At 35.0% G+C, this 25,146-nt stretch overlaps 1 protein-coding gene across 1 annotated transcript in view; it reads left to right on the top strand.

The window, feature by feature from the left end:
- Positions 1-18,672: 18,672 nt before the first annotated feature.
- LOC127934470 (contactin-5-like) overlaps positions 18,673-25,146 on the top strand; it is a gene marked incomplete at its 3' end in the record, with an annotated part of 155,110 nt that continues 148,636 nt past the window's right edge. The window contains exon 1 of the mRNA XM_052531884.1: positions 18,673-18,787. Coding sequence (XP_052387844.1) covers positions 18,735-18,787 — 53 coding nt within the window. The remainder of the gene's footprint in view (positions 18,788-25,146) is intronic.

Raw genomic sequence — 25,146 nt, 5'->3', positions numbered from 1 at the left:
GATTCCCCAATTACCCTTAATACTGTACTCTCTGCTGATATCAAAACATTTAGTTTGTTTAAGAGTCCTGACACGCGTCACCCTGAAAAAAAGTCTATGCGATTTTTCCATTGGCTTATTGCAGAAATTCTGCAATAAGCACATTGCATTGGTTCTGAAGCAAATTGCAAATGCTACAGCAAGAACAAGTATTTTAATGTTGAGCAGCAAGCTCATTGGCTGCTGATGTGAAAAGAAACCAATCAGCTACACCGTGAATGATGATGCAATTATATCAGACTGAGTTAGAAACTGTGCCATCTAGAATTTCATGACAGAACTTTGTAGAAGTGTGCAACCCCACAGTCTTAAAAAAAAACAGCAACTTAAAATACGGAGTTAAAATGGTAAATGTGTGTATATATATATATATATATATATATATATATATATATATATATATATATATATATATATATATATATTAATCAATTAATCTGTCAATCAATTTATTAAATTAAATGACTAAGGGTGTGTTCACATTCGTAGTTCGGTTTGCTTGGTCTGTTTGGTCTGGACCAAAAAAAAAGAAAAATAAATAATAATAATGATAATTTAGTCCTGGTCTGCTTCGCGTTCACACTGGCATTTTGGTTTCTAAAACTACAGTAGCACAAAGCCCAGTCTTCCTCAATTGCAACTACATACCAAAAAGGCAATCTCTACCACCGCTTTTAATATTCCACTTTAGTTTAAGGACAGATAGCACTGCAGGTACAAATTTCACGCTCGCCTCCCCCTCATCACTCAGTCTCTCCCTCTCTGAGCATTTGCTTGTTCTTTTTTTGCCTCCGCGCAGGAATAAAAGGTGGCCGTCTCCATTCAGGTGTGGTCAATCTCGCATTGATGGGAGATAATTGTCTCCTGCCCTCGCCTAGGTAATTGTCTTTTGATTGAGGTCATCAGCACAATCAAGCAAGCTGAAGGGGTGAAAAGTGACAGAGCCGAGAGAGAGAGAGAGAGAGAGAGAGAGAGAGAGAGCGCGCAAGTTTACTGAGACAAATGAGAGGCGAGCGCGGGATGTGGGCGACTTGTTGAAGGAGTCTGGCTGAGAGGAAAAGGCTTTGTTTACCCTGGCAGAGCCCCATGCGGCCTGCTATTAAACCTTGCACTGATGGAGCCAGCAGGACAGGAACACAGTAAGGGGTAGGATGATGATGGACAAGCCGTATTACCTTCAGCCATCACTGTGAGATAAAGTGGCCCATTAGTGATGGCCATGAATGTAGCCGACAATGGAGAGCTTGCTTTAAAGTAGGACTGACCACTGTGAGCTAAGTGTGTAAAGGTAGGTGTGAGTGTGAAAGAGAAAATAAATGTATATTAAGTCTAGAGTGACAGTTGACAGCAGGACTGTTGTCAGAGCAACAGCAATTGATTTAAATTATAAATATTAAATTAATTGGGATTCATAAGTTTTAAGTAAATAACATTTACACATATTTTAAAGGGTTAGTTCACCCAAAAATGCTATGGGCGCTTTGGTAAAAAAAAAAAAAAAAAAAAAAAAAAAGGAAGTGTCTGCTATTATAATATAAAACACACTCCAGTTGGGGTGTGTTTTTTGTGTGTTTTTGAGAACGATAAACATCTATAAAACATAAAAATTGGTCAACAGTGTAATTATAAATGTAATTAAAGAAATGTATTTAAATATGTAGTCACATGCAGGTATTTTTAAAATAGAAGTACAAAGTAAAAACATAAATGTACACAAAAAGTGCGTTGTACCAAATTATTAATTTAAAAGTACATACCGTATTTTTCTGATTATAAGTCGCACCTGAGTAGAAGTCGCATCAGTCCAAAAATACGTCACAAGAACCAATAGAAAACATTACCATCTCCAGCCTCGAGAGGGCGCTATATGCTGCTCAGTGTAGACTACAGCAGCACTGAGCAGCATAGAGCGCCCTCTCGCTGCTGGAGACAGTAATGTTTTCTGTTGGTTAATTTCTCTCACTTCATATCAAATTAATTTATGTTTTAATTAATTAAATAAAGTCGCAGGACCAGCCAAACTATGAAAAAAAGTGTGACTTATAGTCCGGAAAATACGGTAGTAGTTAAGGCAACTTAGTATAAAGTGGGACCCTTTTTTTTTTATTAAGCTAAAATAGTGTTTGAGATATACAGATATAGAATCTTGTAAATGCAAATAAAAACTGTCATTTCCAAGCCGAATCACTACACAATAATAATAACATTATGTATCAGTGACAGAATTGTTATTTTTGTGTGTGTGTGAACTATTGCTTTAATTACTGACATTGATTGCTGCAGTGGGACGCTTCTCTTTCGGAGAAGTTTTATTTCTGTTGTACAACCCCACATTTATTGCATTCACAGCAGACAGATTAATAGACTGCAGAGTAGCAGAAGCGAACACACTGTGGAAAAGAAATTGTCCATTACCCTAAAGACAAGTGCAAGCCATTTACCTCTCCACAGAGTCTCTGGAAGACAACTTTTCATACTTTTAGTGAGGATAATCAATCAGCCAGTACAGTATAATAAAATGTAAAGCTTGTTCTAGAGTCGTACTTTGATGGCAGGGCAAAATATGTTCAAATGAATTACACATTTGCATATTATGGTGGCCCTGGGGTGCAAAACATGACTGCATTAGTGGAGGAAACGAAAGCTGACAACCCAACACCATTAACCCAAAGTACAACATTAACAGAAATAAAGCATTTTAGAAAACACTGCATTTTAGAAAACAAGGTGCTAACTATACAGAAATATTAAAGTGACACAAAAGAGGTTATGCATAGAAAACAAACATTGTAATAATACTAACATTAACAAAGCTAGCTTTAAATCTATAATGTTCGGTAAATACTATATATTAGCATTCCTATTGATCTCAGTGCCTTGTGCTTAGCTTGTGATTTAAATGCTGCTTGCAAAAATGACTTGTCAGAATAAAGAGGTATAGTACTTTAAGTTGGAGATGTGTTTTGATGTTTGTTTTTTGTTTTGTTTTTTTGACAAAAAATGATGTAGTTATGACATCTATCAATGGGCTGGATGTGCATGCTAACCAAAGTTGTGTGAAATAAAGAGGCTGCATTTAAATTCATATACTCTCTGATTAATATATATATATATATATATATATATATATATATATATATATATATATATATATATATATATATATATATATATATATATATATATATATATATATATATATATATATATATATATATATATATATATATATATATATATATATATATATATATATATATATATATATATATATATATATATATATATATATATTTATTATTATTTTTTTTTTTTTTAAGAAGTGTTTACTTTGGGATTGATAAAAAAAGTAGGTTTATAGACTACAAATGTATGTTGTATTCAAATATGGACGCTCTACATTTGTTGCATTTTCATTGTCACAAGTGTCACTTGTATTGCTTCATTTACATTCACTCTTCTCTCCTGTGGCCCCATGGAATAGTCAAGTGTCCATCAGATGGGCACTTCAGAATCTCGTTGGAAGTAGTAGGTCATATGGGTACTTTTCACCTACTGTTTTATGAATACTGTGAATAATGTTAGTCTTTTCACATACAGTACAGTAGGAAATGAAATACTATATAGTAGGGAAGTATGCAATTTCGTATACAGCCAGAGTGATTTGTGACATGCCATTTACGACATGGTTAACAAACAAACAAAACAAAGATGGCAGAATCCGGATTGTGTACTTGTGGGAGTTCTGCACCAGCTGAGCAGCTGACATTGAGATGAATGGGAATGATAACGTAGAGTTTTCGAACTCTCCAGGTATAGTCTTATAGACCTCATTGCTCCAATTAGCTTCTTTGAAATGCCCACCATAGAATACAAACAAAAGGCCTGTTGTTCCAAACAATATGCAATTTGACTGCTTCTTAGTCACAACAGGGGAATTGAGGAGATTATATAAAGGAATGTGCTGTTTAGCAGCAGTGGAATGAACAAACCCACTCAGAGTCTTGCTTGGCTGGTCTGAAGAACCTGCAGGAAGCCTGTCTCTTTCAGTGTGGAACTGAATTGTATTGTTAGCTGTGGCTGTGCACCACATGTGTCATTTCATGCCTGTGAAAGTGAGATCGAGGCATTTGATACCTGTGGTTTAAAAAGGTTTAACAGTTTAAAGCATGTGTATCTGGAGAACAGCTGCAAATGGAATAAGCAATCAAAATATGATTGAACTGCATCAGTAAGCTTGTTTAACCTGATGAACTTCAATTATTAAGACATATGTAATGATATATAATTTACACTCATTTACATTTTACGAGAGAGAACATTGTGGATAAATTACTTGTAGCTAAGTGGCTTTTCAACATGTCGAGTCTGTTTTAAACAGAACAATTCTACATCCTCAATGTATGTGGTATGATAAATATCTATTTTTTTTTAATACAGATTTTGTAAAATACGTATTTACTGGTTGATTTCCCTAATTTTATTAGCATAATAACACAATTAAATAATTATTACATTATTTCAGGATTTAGGATCATATTTTATTGGAAACTTACCATATGTTTTACGTTAGAATCAACCTAAACATGATAACGTCTCCTCACGTGTTTGAATGGATTTACGTTTCAATTTAAATAAGAACTTACAAACAGCTGGTGCAACACTACCCTGGGACTGATTAGCTGTATTGATTGTTATCAGAGCTTCATGACTTCCTGGATTATCCTTTTCTGTTTATGTAACACAAATCATTTTAGGGAGTTCAAAAGCCTACAATCTAATTTAGAGACCTTGGAGAATAATTTAATATCATCCAACAAAATTTGGTCTAAGAAATTCAAGTTATAATACTGTATTCCACTTGGTGCTTATTATTTATTGTGGTTATATATTAGCAATATCACATGTGCAGTTGTACTAAATATCAGGCTTTTTATGCAACTGTTAGGATTCAGGTGAAAACTGTCTGGACTGTATAGTTCTACTTTGAAAATTGAAAACAGTTCCAAAAAAAGTCAAAACATCAAACTGTGATTATCACCAATAATGCCGAAGGTTTGGTTTGGTTGAGACATACCATATATTTTAAAAGAAAATGCTAAAATTATCACAAGTTATAGCATTTTCATAACTGGCTGTTAAAGCAACGAGTCTTAGAACTTTGATCAATCAAAATCTTGGTTTAAGGAAATGCAGAAATGCACTGAATATCTGGTAATAGCAGGAAGTCTCATCACAATTTCCTCTTCTCTACTATATTATGAATGCAGAGCTGCAGTATCCTATTTCATTAAAACAATTACAAAGACAAAAATATCCTAATATCTAAAGTTATTTCAGTCTGAAGTCTTACCTTGCTAGATGTTAAACTTTAAAAATGTTATCTTTCTCTCCAGGCAGTGGTGGGTTCACTCCTAGGTGACTTATTTCAACCCAATGGAAAGCATATTTATACTGTCTGAACTGTTCCTTATTCCTCATATATAGTGTTCTACAGTATGTGCCATTCAGCATACTGAAAATACTAACTCTGTGAACAAATGACCTACTTCAGCCACAGTTTCAGCATCTCTTTATAGTGCATGAGGCAGGAAATTTTAGATTCTAGAGAGCATTTGATTAGATAGAAATTTTGATGAGTAGCTGAAGTTAGGGGTGATGTCATCAAAACAATTTATTCATATTGCCGGAAGTGAAAGAGGTCTAAGTTTTCAATGCTTATATCTTGTAAATACAAATTTTGTCATTGCTTTGGAGCACACTAGCTTATAGATGACTATAAGGCTAACATATTCATACTAAAAGCCAAAAAATTATTTAGTACAGTAAAGATAAATATAACCCCACTGACCCTGCTGGTTTGTGTTTATACTGTGTTTCTTTGTTTGTTTTTTGGTTTTGAACCATGGTACATTTGCATCATCGGAGTGGCAGCTGTTTAACCCCGTTACTAGGTAATGACAATCCAAAAGATGGTGAAATATATGGATGCTGGCTTGCTTTTTTACTTATGATTTTGAAAATTTTAGATTAGTTTCCAAAATGCCAACAGAGAGTGTGTTTTTTGCATACTGTTTGACAAATACTGTGAATTCAGAAATAATACTATTTTCGCATACTTATTTGCCTACTATATAGAAGGGAAATATGCAATTTCAGATGCATCTGATCATTGGATTCAGACATGCTTTTTCCTGAGAAGACATTTCTGTTTTCTGAACCAATAAAGGTGGTATCATATACTGAAGTGATTCAGTATGCCATGCTTGGTCACAGAGTTTCTCTGAAAAATGTTTTTAGACAGCCCACCCATTGTCATCCAATCCTGTAAATTGTCAGAACGAGAGATCCCAACAGAAAACTGCCTAGCATTCTCAAACAGCACTCTGACACAGACCCCTTGCGCACAGGTGTTTGTTTTACACTTTGATGCTGTAGCTAGCAATAATTGGAAGTATTCAGAGTTGTTCCTCTAAGCTGTGTTTCTACCACTAGATGTTTGAAGGGGTTTTTAACTAAGAACCAGTTGAAAGCAGCAAACATCTGGCAGCGTAACATAAAGGCTTTGCAGGATTAAGGCTGCTGCTGGGTACTGCTGGATTTACCCTTTGGCATGGTAATTCACATAATATTCACACAAAAGCAGCACTGACACCTGAAATACTGTCTTTTTAGTGCCGCTAGTTCTAATGTAGAGTTAAAACAGTGACGATGCATATGATCTGATTATGTTTAAGCCTCCTGAAAAGCTGGAGATTACAGAATATAAGACGATTGCTGGTAGACTTAATGTTAAATGTGAATAGTGTTATGTGTGGTTGCTAGGGTGTTGCTGTGCAGTCGCTAATCCTGAGTTTAGATTTGCAGTCAGGCTGAGTCAGTGCTGTTGGCTCCTGTCTGCTGATTTTGCAACATCCCAGCAAACATTTGGACGTCTTTTGACCGTTGAAAAGACGTCCATCCGAGACGTCCCGTCATGGTTGAAAAATAGTTCCAAAATGAAAGTTGAACCGACGTCTTTGACGTCTTTTAAACGTGAACTGCACGTCTTTTCCGCACGTCCCTGGACGTCTAAATGTGTCGTCTTCTGGACGTCTAAATGCGTCGATTTCTGGACGTCGTTGTCTTCTGGATTTTTAAATGTGTTGCTGCATAGTTTAAGTGTATGTATATATAAGCCTGCATATAAAATAATCACACACCCACTGTGTAACATCGTGAAAGGCAATCAATTATGTCTTGAGGTTTAACACATCTTGACAAAAGTTCAAGATTGGTCAAGTCAGACATGAACGTCCATAAAACATCTTAATCACGTGTACATCACTAACAATAACACATTATTTGTGGACATATGCAAAAAAAGAAGCATTTTCTGATTTAGCACATTTTATTGTTTTTGAACAGTTTAGCATCTGTTAACCAAAATAAAATACTAATTACAAAATACTGAATTATTGATATAAAGGGAAAATTCTGTCATTTACTCACCCTCATGTTTCAAACCTGTATACCTTTCTATGTTCTGACGATATTGTTTTCATAGTTGCTTTACTGGGACAATGACAAATAAGAATCTTCAAGATGATAATATATTTAAAAATGTGTTTTTCAAATGTTATCTTTGTATCCATTTTGGATTTCTGAAATAAGTTTACAGGCCTACCATTTTTTTCATCAGAAATATGATTTAATGAGGGGCATCACTGAATAAAAAGTGCTGAAATACTCAATCTTAAAGTCAAAACTCAAAAATGTATATTTGCGCAGTGTTTTGTTTATTAATGTTTTTAATATATAATCATATAAATCTATATTAATTGCATTTATTTTAAAATACTTTAATCATATAATATTAAGAATATTATTAATATTTGAACATGTGGCATAAACACTTTGCAGGAGCCATTGTTGTCATGTGACAAGAAAATCATAAAACATAAGACCCCCATCATAAAATGTTTGAAATCATTGCTATTTATGAAATCAAAGTGGTGTAAATGATTTTAAACTGTATAGAACCGACATTAATTAAAATATTACATTTCTGAGAATGTTTTCTACTAGAATATTAAAAGATGGTTTCTTTTTATCAATTCTTTATTAATCTTGTCATTGACTTACACAGTTGTCTTATAAACACAAAGATATTTGGAAGAATGTTTGTAACCAAGCAGATCTCACAATCCATTAACTGCCACTGTAGGAAAAATTATTATGATCGTAACATAAGGGTGAGAAAATTATGACTATTTTAATTTTTGGATGAACTATCCCTTAAAACTACAGTTGTTTGGCTCATTTCTTGTAACCTCCACCCCCATCTCTTCCCGGAGCAAGATTCAGGTGTTCTGCCATTGCTACATCCCATTCAGAGTCTCCACCTCTTCACAGCATCTGAGGGAAGAGAACACATTTCTTTTTAAAATAAATAAAATAAAACATTTGAGATAAATGACATGCACTTATTTTCTAAATATCTTTATGGTCTACAGCTAAAAAAAAAAAAAAACCCTTGGACCAAGATGAATGAATGAAACATTAGGGGGAAAAAGGTAATCAACAAGCATTAGATTTTATTTTTATTTTACAAAAGGTGTTATGCTTTAATGTGATGCCCCTGAGAAACACTCACATTGTAACTGTGAGAAAGTGAACAGGACATTTCTGATAAGACAGGAGGGCTGTGATGTCCCCTGAATAATTAATTAAAGCGTACAAATAAAAATCACATCAATATAAGTAACTTTTAGCCTTTTAACGTTAGCTAATTTTAGCCATACTCAGTGAATTTCAGTTGACAACGTGGGCATCATTTCTCTCGGTTCCTTCGTGTCAAACAAGTAAAACTCAAGCACGTTAATCAAATAATACAAAATGTACTTACCCCACGGTAGATTTTATGTAATTTATATCGACAAATCTCCCTCCAAGAGTCCTCTTCGAGTTCTCTCCTCCTCGTGGTGGTTGCCTGCTTGATGTACCAGAACTTCCGGAAGGGAACTTCCGGAAGAAAGCGAGATCTCGCGAGATAATCTATCCTATCGCGGGATTTTGTGATATCACGAAATATATCAGTATGTTTTGTGTCTACATCTTGGCAGCACCGTTTTGGCAATTACATCCAATTCAGACCGAAATTGTGACCGGGTATATATCTGTTTTACATGTATATGCATAGATTCAATAAAAAAAACATATCTGAATGCATTTTAAGGAAATGTTCTGTGTTTCATATTTCTACTGATTTATGCCATCCTACCGCGACTATTTTTGGCCGGCCACACGGGATACTATAGGCATATTGAAAAAATGTGCTTCTATCTAAATTCTTCAAAACATAACCTTACAGCTGAAATCATGTGGTGGTAAAACACCAAAAACTTTAGTCCTTTTCACATAAATTAATTACAGGGGCAGATGCATAGAAGGCTTTTCTGACATAGTAAAATTGCTCAGTAGCTCACCTGGTACAACAGTGTATTTGTGATGTGAAATGCTTCGGTCACGACACTTGATAAAAGAGCCTAAATGACATGATTGCTTCAGCAAATGCTTTTTTTTTTAATCTGAAGTGTGCTTTTGGTGATAGTTTTTTTTTTTTTTTTTTTTTTTTTTGTCTATGAGATAGATTTAAGGTAGAGTTTTAGTGTTGGTATAAGTTATTTTCAAATGGGATATAGCAATAACTTTTTAGCGCCGCTCTATAGGGATTTAATTTCCAAACTGTCGTGGTGCGTACAACAATCAATGTAATAAAACATTGACAGATTCACATTTGTTTTAGATAAAAGTGAATGTGGATTTAGTGCCACTCACAGTACTTCTTACTTAAGTGTTGCGAAACAAAGGTACATTTTTCCCCCATTGATTTTCAGCAGCCTGAGACTCCAATGTCTTACCCTTAAACTATCATTCCACCTGCTTTGAGTAGCACTACAGTTGGATGTAACTGTTGAGGAAATCAAATAATGTATGACCAGAATTCAAATGCTCAGTATTAGTACCAGCAATTAGACCACAAATGTCAACAATATGTTCAATTAGCTCGCTAAAATTTGGCTCTGTAGTTTTTTACCAAGCTGAAAAATGTCTCCCCCTTACTAGCCACATAATTTGTGGTATCATCCAAGTCTAACACAAATAGTGTGTTTAAAACCCTTAAGTTAAGCATTTGTTTAAATCCCAAAGAATGAGCAATAATAATAGTGCAATGTTAGCAAACACCACTAAATTAGACTGTATGATGCTATGATGCTACTTTAATGAATTGCATTACATGTGCAGCAGATTTGTTTGATGTTCTGAGTCTGATTAAATCTGTGCTTTCCTTTATTTCTTCCAGGAATTTGCGAGGTTCAGTATAATTATTCTCTTCCATTTTTAATGAACTCAAAGCCAAAGATGCTGTCTAGTATGATTCAGTCACAAGCATGTTTTGAGCTGATTAGCATGATGCCAGTGCCATGCACTTGATTGGTAGAAATGTATTTGGCTCTTCAGATCTCAAGTGTGCAGTAGATAATATCCTAAGGGAAAGCGTCTGTCCTTGACTAGCAAGTGATATCACTCTCCGTGCTGCCGTATCTCTGATATCAGAATCGAGACTTGCCAAACAGCGCGGCTGAACCTATGAAGATTGCATCCCTTATCCAGTTCCTGGCAGATTTTGCACAGAACGGAGGGAAATCTAATCTCATTTTGACAGACGTGTGAGCATTAATCTCGTTGATCAGCCTGTGTGAAAGTTAACCTGACATCCAATCTGAAAGCATATCTGTTCTCAAGGAAAAAAAAAAAAAAAGAAAAAAAAGAAAGAAAAAACCCTGCGGGTTCAGTTTATGCACAGTGAATCAGCACAGCAGTGCCATGAAGCCACTTTTTTTTTTTCTTGCAATCAAAACATTATAAAAAAACAATAAGCTACAATATAATGTTTTTAAGGGTGTCCTAATACAAAACTGACTCTCAATATGGCAGAAGGTTTACGTTGACTTCGAGAGCAAGCAGAGGCTGTGCTATGTTGTGGCATCTTGTACAAATCATTGATTTTACTGAGAGTGCAACATGTTAACTGATCCAAGATGGCGCACACATCAGCGTGGCTGGAGCGGCTGAATGTGGCATCTACATTTACATACATATGGCTAGTAACATGTTAAATTATGTTAGTAATGTGTTAAATAACGTTAACAACATTAAATCAGGCTAACAACATCTTAAACATGCTATAATTGTGTTTAATTATGCTACCAACATGTCAAAACATGCTATTAATGTGCTTAATCATGCTAGCAACTTGTTTAAAAAAAATGTCAGAAACATGCTAAACATTGCTAGCAAGCTGCTAAAACATGCCACGTTTTATTGACTTTGTGAGAAAAACTACCTGGTCTCATGGCATAAAAGTACCTGAGTGCACTTTTTAGAGAGATGTGAAATACATACCATTAAGTACATATCATTGCAGTTTCCAAAATAAATGGAGATTAAAGGGAGTAAAACTCTAACACCCAAATTTACATTTACTTGAAGAATATCATGTTATGGATTCAAAACAGTATTAATATGCTAGGAGATTTGAAACCTGATGCTTTTGAACATAAGCATCGCAAATATCTGGCTTCAGATTTATGGGTTCTCATAAGCGGTAGTTTTGTTCGGTAGCTCACAGAGTACAGAGCTGTACTTGAGAGGTGAGGAGCTCTGGTTTGAATCATGTGTAACCATGGTTTGACAAAGCAGGTCAAATATGCATAAAAGGAAGTTCAAATGGCACGGTTGTATCAATAAATGTGTTTTTATATCAGTTTTGCAATTCTAAACACTATCGGGTAAGTTTAGGGTTTGGTTTGGTGTAGGGCATATCCGACACGATAGAGCATTAACTTTTAGCGACAGTCCACATATAGACGGTTTCAATGGCAACAACATAAACAAACGTTACTGCGCGTGAATATATTGTGGACCTAACTTAACTTCCGGTAGACTTCCAAATAGAATAAATAACAACAGCCAACTCCCTCTAGAGTAGATCTTTTTTGATAACAAACCAAATATGTTTTCTGCGTGGATCAGGCGGACTTAATGAATATGTAAATTCATTATTTGCCAGCAGGAGATGTTTTAAAGCATAGACATAAAGCGCGAGAAATAGAGATTTCCCCAGTAACAGCTGTAAACGAAGCAGAGCTGGTACGCTTCCACGCTGCTTTATCAGGTATATAACATGCAAGTCTTCCTTCAGAAATGCAGCGATATAAAAACACCTGTGCCTTGCTTTGATATTTAAACATATAAATGTAAGGAATTATTAATAAAAGTGCAGTACGTAACGTTACTCATGTTTATTCAACGAATCCTTTTTGAAAATCTATCAGTTTTAAAATTGTGGCAAGAATCCAAAAATAAATAAATGTATGGGAAACACATCCGCAGCACAACCACCTGAGCCCAACTTCAGTCTACTCATCACCTTGACTTTCACTGCGTTTGTAGAAGGCAATTACTACTGGAGCCAACAGACCGGAAGTTAACTTAGGTCCAGGCGTGTGCGCCCGATGAAACCGTCTATATTTGAATTCTGAACCTCCGTAATATATACCAGAAGCAACATTTACATTTATTCATTTAGCTGAAGCGACTTACAATTGCTATATATGTCAGAGGTCGCACACCTCTGGAGCAACTAGGGGTTAAGTGTCTTGCTCAGGGACACATTGGTGTCTCACAGTGGATTAGAACCCGGGTCTCTCACACCAATGGCATGTGTCTTATCCACTGCACCAACACCACCATAATAAAAACACAGCAATACATACTTTATCTATATCAACATAATAAAAACGTCCCAGGGTTCATGAATCGAACCAGTGTTTTAGCGCCACTCAGTGGACATTTCTTTTTGAAACTGCAGCGAAACGTGCAATAGGGTATGTAAAAACGGAGTTGCGCAAAAAGTGCGCACAGGTACATATTTTTATGAGACCAGGTTGGAAAAAAACCTTAAAACGACAAAGTTTCATCAAGCCAACATTGAAATTTGTCTTTAAACTTTTCTAGTTAATAATAAAATCGTACAACATACTAGTTAATTAGCCTACCTGTAGGACATTTAGCAATGCATTAAAACGGAATGTGCAGTCACAATGTCATATTAAATGGCTTTGATCGTACAGTAAGTCAAGAATTTAAAACTAAAAATACCTGATATTTATACTTTTATACTGTGTCATCCAGCATAAATTTAAACATTTTGTGTAAAATCTTCAATTTGAGAAGTAAACAAGACAGTTCTTTGTGAGCTCAAGCTGTGCATCGATAACAATCATAAATGTAATGATTGTCCTGGTAAATAGCCTTCCGATATTGGCCACAGCTGCAGAGGTGGCCCTTTACAGCTCATTTGTCAAAGCTTTTAGAAAATCATCACTCTGCTCTTAATTGTTGGCTATGTTTTAATGAACTATGAAGTTAATCATGAGTGTAGGCTTGCTGTTAAAACAACTGGTTGATGCTCTAATGTATGAGGGCTATTCATGAGACTTTAATGAGGTCTGAGTTTCCATCTATAGCATCTTTCCTCTTTCCTTGCTTGCAACATGGAGCTGTGCATTATCATACTGCAGCATGAGGTGATGGTCGTGGATGAATGGCACAACAGTGGGCCTCAGGATTACAGATCCGGTATTACTTACTAAATGCACAATAAATGTTGCCGATATTTATTGGGCATCCCATTTATATATATATATATATATTAGATTTATGTCATTTAGCAAGTGTAAATCTGGTGGTCAGAAAGTTGTGATAGAGCTTGAAGATGTAAGCTTCAATGAATCATTAAACCATGATGAAAAGTTAACCAATTATGTGATTAATTATTATTTTTTTTAAGTCTGATCAAAAATCTTTAGCCCGATCTCGACCCTTTTTGTAATATTTAGGAACAAAAACGTTTAAGCAACTTCAGTAAATGACAAATGTCTGCCAGTGTCCTTAATCAAGAGACAGTGTGATATGCCACACACCTTGGGGCTTGAGACAAATGCATAATGCATATGACAGAGTTCCTAAATGCAAACTGTGTCACCAGCCTCCCAGGATGTGGGATGACAGCTTGTTGTTAATGGTGATAATGAGCAGGGACTGGGCAGCCACACCCGTGCTCCACATAAGTCAAGATGATTAGTTACACGACCACAGAGTCCGGTGGCACAGGACACATTCCATGTGGTACCATCTCCTGCTAAAGTGTGATGTGTCTTTGAACAGCTGACAATGTGGAAAAGGCTCATAAACTGTGTAAAAAAAAAAAAAAAAAAAACATGATTATGCGCACATGAGAGTATGATTGTGCCTTCAACGGTTGAAGGTGCAGTCGGTTCTCAATCTGATTTGTTTTTCACATGTCAATGTGTTATCATTATAGGTGGTTATATATATATATATATATATATATATATATATGTGTGTGTGTGTATGTATGTATGTATGTGTATGTATATATATATATATATATATATATATATATATATATATATATATATATATATATATATATATATATATATATATATATATATATATATATGTAATTACCTAGGACTGAAAGATTCAACCAAAAAGGTTTTACATATTATATAATATAAATTGTTACATATAAAATATGACTATTTTATTCACTGTCTGACCATCATTGTTCTTTATTTGAAATAATACAAAACTGTTTAAATATAAAACATAAAAACTGTAATAGCCTCTCGCTAATATAACACTGATGGGCATATACTGATAACTGATTTATAAGTCTGCTATTTATGGAATCCTGTTTCAGGAGTAACCAGAGTAAAATATGAAAAAGTAATTGTGAGAAGCTTTAAACCAAGAAATAAATATATAAATTATGAGAAATGAAATTGTTACATATAATGGCACATTACACTATTTCACATTTTGAGCTATAGAGTTCCAATTACAAGATAAAAAGTGTGTGACCACACAAAAAAATAAAAAAAATAAAATAAATAATAATAATAATAATTATATATATATTGATGTTGATGTTTGACAAAATTAACGCACGACACCACATTCTCTCACCAAAAAACAAATGTTGTTTTGCCATGTGAAAAAGCCTAATCATTCTAGTTTATTTCAGCGAAGGCATCTACACTGAAAGTTCCAATTTTGCAAAAGAAAAACATGCACTTGGAAATAGTCAAAAACATATTGAAAGCAACAGCAGGGAATTAGCTTGGTTTAATGTTTGAATTAAGATACTATCTAAATTGGTCTAATCCTGTTTCCCCGGATTCCACCTTACAACCTCTTTAGAAGCAGTACATCAGCCTCTCCTGCTACTATCAAGGGAATTGTACATTTAGTTTTTCTGTTTTTCTTTTTTGTACTCATTGAATTTGTTCTCTGTTGTTATAACATAACATTGTCCTGTATCTCCCTAATCAAGGTGGCAGGCTGTATAGGCCCTTCCATTAGTAAGCATCAATACATGCCATTCAAATCCCCACTCTCCAGTATGAGTCCTGAGTGGAGAACTCACTTTGACTATTAGGAAAATATCAATATTGTCAGCTCAGATAACAAAGAGTGGGGCGTTCTTGCTGGAGGGGGCCTTAAACATGGAGGAGATCGAAGATTTGTCAGTACTGTACTCAAGAGCCTTTATTACAACAGTAAAAGCCTTTCCATCGTGAATACTGGGGGTTGGCTGAAATGAAATGAATGGATGTAGCCTATTACGCTCTTTCTGAGTGCTATGCTGAACTGACAGTCAGTTATTGACAATGGTTTTGGCGATGTGCGGTACTACAGTGGATTCTTTGTTAAAAATGAAATAAGTGGATATCAGTAATATAAGTTCTGGTCTTTTTTCATAATTATTCGATAGCTCTTTTTATAAAGGCCCTGCGTTCTCACTCCCAAGACATTAAATATTGCTGAATGAATCACCGTTGCCTAATGGTGAGGAATAACATGAGCGACGTTGAACCTCTGGCTGAAACGCTACAGTAAAGGTTCCACAGAAGTGAAAGTAGAAGTCAGAGCATGAAAGCAACACATGCAAGTTTTGAATAATGGAACAATTATTCTCAGAAAATGGCCTTATTGTATTTTTAGCAAGTGTTCTAGGGAAATGTCACCAAGTTTTGACACTTTTAGTGATTTGTAGAAAAAAAAAAAAGGCCTTTTATTTACAATACCCATTAGGGATGCATAAAACAATCAGAAAATGTGATTTGAACTGTCCTATAATTATAATAATAGGTAACATCTCATATTTCTAAATAAATAAAATGTGTTGAAATAAGTTTATCAATTTGCATTCTTGCTGCATACTGTATGCAAGCTGCACCATTCTACATATCCCCATCACCTTTTGAGCCGATTCTTTTAATATTATTGGGAAATGTAATTGTGCAATCAGCTACCAACATGACCGTATTACTCTCAGCTCCCTTTGACACATTTTATCCACTTAAATTCATTGCATTCCATGGGATAACTGAACAGATTATCCCTTGAATTAAAGATGTGACACTTGAAGGGGAGAAAAAAAATATGCAAAATCTATGCTGTATATTGTTGGGGAAGTTCAAAAAGATGTAACGTATGTTCAAATTGTATATACATGAATGTACTATAAACATTTCAATATATAAAGATACTAATGCCCATCTGAAAGGTCACATGTAGTGCTGCTGTATATTATATGACACCTCCAGCCTGAACACATCTCTTTTTACTAATCTGGGAACTGCGTCTCAGTTCCTATAATCCAGCATCAGTAATTATCAGTGACTCTACAGGGCTCACAATGAGTCCAATTAATACATCAGACAATTCACTCCTCCACTCTCATTCCAAAATCCTCTCAATATCACTGACGTAAATGTTAATGGGCTGGAGAGGTGTGAAGCGCTATATTAAGTGAGCACGTAGCCTATGATTATAATCAGGGCTCGCCTGTTCCTGATTGACTATCAGCCAGTTCCCGTCATCAAGTTACATGCCCCGTCCACAGTCACTAGGGTTTCTGTAGGAGATCTCCACACATTTATTAGTTGTTTGGGTTGTGTTTTTACAGTATATGGATTATTTTTGGACTCCAATGGACTTGCAAGAGATCTTTGAGATACCAGTAATTTGAGTCATTTAAGTGCCCAACCGAAACCACATATCCACATGGTTCTCATCTGGTGGGACGTACATTTGTTATGGGTCTTGGACAGAAAAATATTAAAAACCCTCAAAAATATGTAAAAAAATGAAGGGAATTCATGCATAATTAGGATATCATTATGAATAGTCTTTTAGAAATTTTCAAAATGAGAAGATTTTTTCTTTCTTTTCTTTTGTTGTTAACATCAAATGTTGGCTGTGAGTCTAATAAAGCTCTTGTACTCAGATTTATCTTTCACTTAGCAAAAGCTTTATATATTTACCCAGTGCTTGTTTCATGTTTTAGGCTGATAAATAACACTTCTCTTGTTATTTGTGGATTCAATAATAAAAAAAAAAGTTAATTTCTCTCTTCAACTTATGTTAATCGTTTTGCATGTTATTTGAGTTGCTCCACCATTCACAAGTTTGGCGTTGCTAAGATTTTCTCTTTTTAAAAGAAAAAGAGAGAGAATAATATTTTTTATCATACTGTGCATTTATATGTCTTATATATATATATATATATATATATATATATATATATATATATATATATATATGATATATAAATGTACATGAATAATAAAGTAATTCAGCTTTCCCCTCACAGAAATGTTTTTCTTTTTTTTTTTTTTGAATTTTTAAATATAAAAAAAAAATAATAATAAATCATTGTTTCATTCTAAGGATGTTTTTATATATATAACATATAACATATCATTTCAAGTGAAAAAATTAAGACAAAATCCCAAAAAAAGTCAAAGGTACAAGACTGTGTACATATTTTCATTTCGAGTGCAGGAACTACTCGTCCCATAAACCACTGCGCCTCACTGAATTTGACTGAAGCCCACAGCCGCGAACGAGCCTTTGGAGCAAATTCCAAATCTGATGACGACCACCAGCTCGAACTTTTTCCTCCAGTGAATTTTATTTTATATAGTGAATGTGCAATAAAAGCAGTTCTTTCAGTATTAATCGTGTAAATAAAAAAAATCGTGTTTTATATATGTATTGTGTATTGATTTTTATATTTATCATCTTGTATTTTATATTGTGTGCGTGTGTGAAAGTGGTTAATGATAACGTCAGCAATGGTGCAGTGCTTTGTACCTGACTGCAATCACCGCTCAGTCGTCAACACATGTCGTTCCCATTATACAAATGTTCAGTAAATGCACAAAAAGGTTTGCCTAGGCTAAATATTTTTTTGACAGTGGCATTATAAAATGCTTGATATGACTCATACCGTATGAAGGCTACAGAAGCCTAGCTAAAGTTGACGATAATGCTTACTAACGTTACCAACCTCCCTGCAAAACTCTCATGGCAGCCAAGGAGATCATGATTGCACTGATAAGTCTACCGTGCAAAAATGCAACACAGGTTTTTATTTTATTTTGTTTCTTCAGTCTTCACGGACCTTCGCGGGGTTTAACCAGACTGTTATAAGCGCTCCACCAATCAGATGCATTACTGTGGGATTGTGGGATTGTTCAGGATTGTGGGTAATGAAGTACTTAGCCAAGACATCGCGAATAAAAGGCATTTATCTCAAAACAAGGTTAGTGCCCCATGATCCTTTTGCGTTTATATGAGCATATACTATTGCTTAGTACAGCCGTAGCTGGTTTTAAGTCTACCATGTATGGTTACGTTTTTAAGGCTTATACCCCAAATGTCAATGCAGAAATTGCATTGAATTTTTACTTCTGGCACCAGCTGTGGGCGGGACTGTGATCCTCTATGAAATCAGTCTTTCTATTGTAGCAGCTATGGGTCAGCGGTGGCAGGAGGAAATTTCTGTTAGTGCAGTGTTTTTCACTCCTGGTGCTCAGGATCCTTTTTTTTTTTTTAACACACCTTCTTTAGATCACTAGCTTATTAGGAGAACTCTATGAACTCAGATAAGAGAGACCTAGAAAATGTGCCGTGCTGTGGGTCCATAGGACCAGTAGTGAAAACCACCGTATGAGTGTTTCCTGAAGATGAGTTCTACACAAAGTTAGACAAATACATTGCATTTCATTTTTACAGATGATTGGAACATATGGCCCTGTCTCTTCCTGGCTCTGCATCCTGAATTATGAACGAATGGTTTTAATTCCCCACTGGCAGTGTTAGCTCGTGATGCAACAGTATCCCTGCAGGCAGGGACTGGTTTCTTTTTTCTTTTTCTTTTTTTTTTTAGAGATAACTTACTTCTCTCCCGGAGCATCACACTAGCAGTTATTTTAACTCAAATAAGCCACCACTTGTTTCAAGTTACTTCTTTCCACTCATGATTTCCCGTATGGATCATTTCTTTGGCAAAACGAGATGGAGCTGCCCATTTAAGACATACCATTGCAATTACTTTTCTCACCATCCACCCTCGATTTTCGATTTCTTCTCCTCCTACAGACCTCAAACGAGAGCTTCCCGGAAAATTTAGAACAGTAGAGCAGCATTAGTCATTACTGAAAGATGTCGGCAGCTGAGCTTAAGAAGATGTAGATGACTGAGCTGCATAGTCACGGAAGAAGAGAATATTTGTTCCATCACATCTATACATGGGCAAATTCACAGTCACTATCCAGTTGGATAGTTATTGTGCTGGCATGAATACATTTAAATTAGCAGAAGAAATATAACTTGGCATATACACAGTAACAGTGTATTAAAGATAAGATAGGCATTCAATGAAAATTCACCCTATTTACTTTCTTAATGAATGTTATAGGTATTATTGTGAACAGTTCATGAGTTGATGATGTGAATCGTGTATTTGATGAAGAGTTCAAAAATGTATATTTTTGTTCAGCACGAATGCATTAAAATTGCACTTTTTACAGACTTTGATGACTTTTCCACAGTCCTCAACTGATTGTTATATTAGTTTTACTATACAATACTATACTTTGTGTTATATTACCTTAACATTAAATTAAAGAAAACTAGTTAATGCTGCTCCACAAGTTTATCTCTTCTGACCAACGTCATCATTCATTGGTTTTGATTCTCTCTCTCTCTCTCGCGCTCTCGCACTCTCTCTCTCTCCTCTTTTTATATAAATCATTGCATTCATATGAACGCTGTCATAGATTTATTATGGTCTTGACTATTTGATAGCGGTTATGCAGATCAGGTAGTACTGTAAGTGCACGAGACGGTCCCAGGTCGGAAAAAATAATCTGGAATCTGGAATCTTTCTGCATGTTTAGAGTATTTCTTGATCTCCATAATTGAAACGAATTATGAAGGAATATGAATGCCAAAAAAATAAAATAAATAAAAATAAAAAGGAATTCAATTTTAACATTTTCAATATTTACATATATTAGGGCTGGGCAAGTTAATGCATTATTATCACGTTAATGTTTTTCATTATGTTGAAAGTCTGTTGCTCACTGGCTCTGTATACACATACAGACAAATCAAGGGTCACAGGAGGGGATGCTCCCAATCATATTATTTAGGCTAAGCATCAACATCCACAAACCATTGTCCACTGTTATTTTAACAGAAAAGAATGCACCGAGCTGGTAACCATGACTTTATAAGTTGGAAATAGGAAGTTTGTGATAGCACATGAAGACAGTAGAGAAGCGCTTGCTCAGTGGAGTGAATCATTTTGTTAACTTTGTGCTTTATTATTTTGAGTCGTATGGGACACGGTTACACAGGTCCCTCTCAAATTATATTGCTTTACAGATCTATCGATTTTGGCGCTCAGAAATATTGACGCAATCATGCAGCACGCATCAGGAGATCTGCACTCCGGCGAGGTAAGGCTCACACTCTGATCTACATAACTGAACCATGCTCTTGCCCACCTCTTCAAACCGAGCCAGGGACTGCGTAACAGAGCGATCACACTAGTCAAACGAACCAGGCTTTGGGGATCAAATGCACTCTGGCACAGTTAAGATTGTCTAGTGTGAGCACACCCTAATTATACTCTCGCATCCTGCAAACACAAATCTCTACTCGCCCATCAAGTGTTGTCCCGTGCCACACTCTGCTGCGGTGGGTCCCGCGATCGTGCAGGTCTCTAATAGGAACTGGTGCCTGTTATAAGGTTATGATCAAGGCTCTGAGCATAACATTTTCGGATAACAAAATATTAATTACTATTAACTATTAACTTCTAATATTTTCTATAAAAAATGCAAATGTTCTGGCAGTATAAAAATAGCTTGTTTTATATTTGTGAACGCAATTCAATCTTTATAAATTCACCATTTCATACTCCTAAATTTGGCTTTTATAAAAATGAAAAGAAGCCCTTGTTTTATTTCTTTGGTCATAAGAAGATGACATATTCTACTCTCCATGCCTTCTGACTGTCCCTACCCACAAACCGAGTTTGCCAGAATACCTCCACTCGCAGATGAAGCTCCTAACAGTAGCTCTTGTTCTCTGCAGAGGCCGTTTGGTCTCCTGCAGCCTCTCTATCCTGCTGAGGTCACAGTGCTGGAGTCATCATGGCCCTGAGCCTCTCTAATCCCCGTCCCCTGGGTGACATTACACTTCATCTGCCTCTTTTAATTAATGAGGAATTCTGAAAGAGCCATCTGATCCTCCTCCTCCTTTTTTCATTATCGCCGCTCTTTTTTGTTTCTGCTCTCATAAAGATTATTATTTTATTTTTTTATTTTTTTAAACCAGGATAGGCTTTTAAACAATTAGCTAGAGGTGGACACCATTTCATTCCACTTTCATCGGTTTATTAGGACAGACATGCACTGTACGAGAGCATGCACTACTTCAGAGATGGTGGCCTTACATTATTATTGTCAACGTTCACTTCAAAGTGAGGGTGTACATCTCTCTTCATTTTACCCCTCTCGCTGCTGCAATTTCATCATCAGTGGAATTACACCGTCAAAGTCATCTCACCGTGTGATCTGAATGCTTATGTACCTCATACAGTAGTCAGAGACACTTGGAGTTTTAATAAGCTCAGAACTTGTATGATTTGATCAGTTTTTCAGAGTTAAACTAATTTGTTCTACATTTAATTTTAAATGTCAATTATGGCCACATACCTGTATACATTGTAATGTTTTGGGGTGACAACCAAATCTAAAGCACATAAACTAAAGTTAGTTCCTTAATCGGAACTGATTTGGAGAAATGTAATGTTACATCCCTCGCTCACCAGTGGATCATCTGTAGTGAATGGGTGCGATCAGAATGATAGTCCAAACAGCTGATAAAAACATCTCGATAATACACCAGCAATCTAATGATTCCAGTCCATCAATTTAGCTCCAGTGAGCTAATTTTAAACAAACTTAAATTTTTTGGTGAACTGTTCCTTTAAGGCTGGGAAAAAATAAATAAGTGTTTGGTCATTCCTCGCATAATATTGATACTTAATGTTTTTTTTTTTACATAATTTTATCACCAATTTAGCATGGAAATAAATGCATAAAATGACCTTCTAAAGTGAAACACAAATTAGACCACAGTTCTCATTCAAACAGAGAACAGAGAGAAAAACACAATTTCACACTAAATTAAGACAAAGCTAAATGTGTCATTTATTAGAATGGGTTTAGTGTGTGTGACAATTGCTGCATATTTAAGAATTGTAAATAAATTATAAATCCGCACACACACACACACACACACACACACACACTACATGTATGTTATTTATATATATATATATATATATATATATATGTATGTCTGGAAATAATTACCCTTTTAAGCCTCAGAAAAAAGACAATTAATTAATTAATACTGAAAATGTATATTTTCGTTAGCACCTTACTGACCTGTTAACATTTTGTTATATTCTTCATTTGTAGATTCAGTGTGTCAGTATGTTTATGATTACAGATAGAAAAAATAACAATGATACACATAGCAGATAGAATAGTTATAGCTAATATACCTTTATTAAAAGAGGAAATATGAGCTGACATAATTGCCATGGACAGGATATCTTCCTCCTGTCTGTCAACGTGGGATTTTTTTCCTCAGCCTTGTGGCTGATCTAGGCTTAAATTGGAGTTCTGTTGCTCCTGTTTTTACATTGTTAGTGGGAGGGAGAGAAAGACAGAGTATTTTCGATGAGAGAGCTCATGCACACAGCCTGATGTGGAGAAGCCAAGTGCAATGAACTTTAGACAGGCTTGACGCAAGCCTGCATTACTAAATATACACAGGAGTACCACTCCCACTAGAGTCTATTACACACACACACACACACAGCTCCTTTCTACTCAAGGAGTCACTCCAATAAACTACTGAATGGAAGCATTTTGTCAAGCATGCAGTGCTATAAATGTTGGATTTATGAGATATGGGTTTTAATATCTGGTATTGCTGTAGTTTATAATGTCACTGAATGCTGCTTATCAAATGAGAGCGGATTTAAATTATAAAACAAATAAATGAGCTGCAATGAAAACTGAGTCATCATTTATTTATGGTAATGTCGTTCAAAACCAACATGATTTTCTTCATTGGAGCACAAATGGAGATGTTTATTACAATGTTCATGCTGCTCTTTTCCATGCAATGAAAGTGAAATATATTGAAGTCTGTTTTGGCCTCATAATAAATGAATTAATGAATGTATTTTTGACTTTTTATCTCAAGTTTATCTCACATTTCAAACCTGCAAAAAAATCTATCTATCTATCTATCTATCTATCTATCTATCTATCTATCTATCTATCTATCTATCTATCTATCTATCTATCTATCTATCTATCTATTTTGCATCGATCGAAAGACTGTATGAATGAATAAATGAATGAGGTAATTGTCACTTTTTTATCTCACAACTATGTTGCTATAATATCCCTCAATTCAGACGTTTTTTTTTTTTTTTTTTATTTAATTTTTTTATTAAATTATATATTAAAAAAGCATTAATTTGTTTGTTCATTCATTGATTCATTAAAATCATGTGGCAGACACAAGTTTCAGTAGAATGGTCACTTTGGACTGTCAGTCTCTAAATAAGCATATTTTAGCTGGATCTATATTTTGGTTAGAAATTAAAAAAAAAAAAAAAAAAGTGTATTGTGCACATTCCATTTCACCAATATCAGTAAAAAATATCTGCTTGATACAGCAGCATTTACTCAAGCAATGTCATTTTTTTTGGTGCAGGACTAACTGTAGTACAGTTTTTGCTATAACTAGAAGAGCAGAATGTACACAGAACTTAGAACTTCAACTTTAAATTACACACAGTATAGTAAGCTGTAATTAGTAGTTCAGTTTTAATTAAATGAATAGAAAACTGATTCGTTGGAAAGTCTGTCTCGAATATGATTTTACTTCATAAAAAAAAGCTAAAAAACTAGGGCAGGTGATTTTCAGTAATAATTACTTAAATTTCAGTCTCTTCATCGCACAAATACGACATCATGTGACATCAGAAGAATTGAAATATTACATTTGAGTATGTCTTTTACACACATTTGCTTTCATTATATGGAAATGAATGACTACAATATTCTTAATAAATAAATAAATAAACAATTCCTGACAAATAAAGCAAGCCAGTCTTACTGGTTTGGAAAGATTACAGTAAATTATTAAATTAGTCTTATTTATTTTTATTCTTGCCATGAACTGTTCCTGCAATGTGTAACGTGACCTTGTTACTGAAAAAAAAAATAAAAAAAAAAACTTCAAATAGACAAAAAGGCACTCCTGAAGAACATGCTCATTGATATTGTTTTTGGTATGCAAGGTCATGGCGCCATGAATATAATAATGAGAATCGTTGGTTTATGCTACTCAGTCTTGGTCAGTCTGCACTTGTGTGCAGTGAGGTGAGACAGAGGCAGGTGTTACTAGTAATGGAGGGGAATAGGACGGGGAAAAAGAGACTGTGAAAGCATGTCCAGTCTGTCCTCAGGCTCTCCACAGGACTCCATTAATTGCATCCAGCCCCAAAATTAATATTTG

The sequence above is a fragment of the Carassius gibelio genome, chromosome A18 (assembly GCF_023724105.1).
Source record: "Carassius gibelio isolate Cgi1373 ecotype wild population from Czech Republic chromosome A18, carGib1.2-hapl.c, whole genome shotgun sequence".
Taxonomy (NCBI): domain Eukaryota; kingdom Metazoa; phylum Chordata; class Actinopteri; order Cypriniformes; family Cyprinidae; genus Carassius; species Carassius gibelio.
Note: the sequence above shows the minus strand (reverse complement) of the source record. Positions and strands in the feature narration are given on the sequence as shown.